General features: G+C 53.7%; 1 protein-coding gene across 1 annotated transcript in view; it reads right to left on the bottom strand.

The window, feature by feature from the left end:
• BRSK1 (BR serine/threonine kinase 1) overlaps positions 1 to 1,101 on the bottom strand; it is a 35,002-nt gene that overhangs the window by 23,501 nt on the left and 10,400 nt on the right. Inside the window, exons 4-6 of the mRNA XM_011996954.1 lie at positions 460 to 576; positions 345 to 378; positions 195 to 263 (exon numbers count right to left, since the gene is read on the bottom strand). Of these exons, the coding sequence (XP_011852344.1) occupies positions 195 to 263; positions 345 to 378; positions 460 to 576 (220 nt within the window). The remainder of the gene's footprint in view (positions 1 to 194; positions 264 to 344; positions 379 to 459; positions 577 to 1,101) is intronic.

Here is a 1,101-nt window from a genome sequence, read left to right as displayed (position 1 = left end):
GTGAGCTGAGATCGCGCCACTGCACTCCAGCCTGGGTGACAGGGCAAGACTCTGTCTCAAAATAAATAACTAAATAAATAAAATACACAAATAAGTTCAGGAGATGACCCCCGGGTGAGGATGGAAGGTACTGTCCTATGCTCCCACCAGATGGGATTGATCTAGAAATGGCAGGAGAGGTGAGGGCGCCTTACCACGAGCAGGGCGAACAGGATGACTCCACAGCTCCACATGTCTGCCCGGCGGCCGTCATACTTTTCCCCCTGGAAGGGAGGGCCGGTTGTGACTTCATCGCTCCTCCCTGCTGCCTCCACCCCTCTCCCCTCCATCCGCCCCTCACTCACCTTAATCACCTCTGGACACGCATAATGGGGGGACCTGAGGGAAGAGAGCTGATGTGAGCCTCCAGCCGGCTTCTAAGCCCCTGCCCAGGGCCTCGGGAGCCCGGCCCCCACTCACCCGCAGCTGGTCTCCAGGAGGCTGTCCCCCACCTGCAGGGACGCCATGCCGAAGTCTGCAATGCGGATGTTGTTTTTCTCATCCAAAAGCAGGTTCTCGGGCTTTAGGTCTCTGTGGCTGAGACAGCCAGGTGGGGCTCAGGCCTCTTCTTCCTCCCACGAGGCCCAGGCCCCACTCACCAGCTCTCACAGTGGAACGCTTCTGCATACTTCTTGGTTTTTTAGGGGGTGAGAGACCATTTATTATCCTTCATTTATTTTGGTCTTAAAAAGTTTTTTTTTTAAATTGTATTTATTTATGTATTTATTTATTTTTCGAGATGGAGTCTCGCTCTGCTGCCCAGACTGGAGCGCAGTGGCACGATTTCGGCTCACTGCAACCTCCGTCTCCTCGGTCCAAGCGATTCTCCTGCCTCAGCCTCCTGAGTAGCTGGGACTACAGGCCGCACCACCACGCCCGGCTGATTTTTCTATTTTTAGTAGAGACAGGGTTTAATTATGTTGGCCAGGCTGGTCTCGAACTCCTGACCTCGTGATCCGCCCACCTTGGCCTCTCAAAGTGCTGGGATTACAGGTGTGAGTCATAACGCCCGGCCCTATTTATTTATTTATTGAGATGGAGTCTCATTCTATCACCCAGGCT

Source organism: Mandrillus leucophaeus, unplaced genomic scaffold (assembly GCF_000951045.1).
Source record: "Mandrillus leucophaeus isolate KB7577 unplaced genomic scaffold, Mleu.le_1.0 Scaffold53, whole genome shotgun sequence".
Lineage (NCBI taxonomy): Eukaryota > Metazoa > Chordata > Mammalia > Primates > Cercopithecidae > Mandrillus > Mandrillus leucophaeus.
This window is presented reverse-complemented; position numbering and strand designations above follow the sequence as displayed.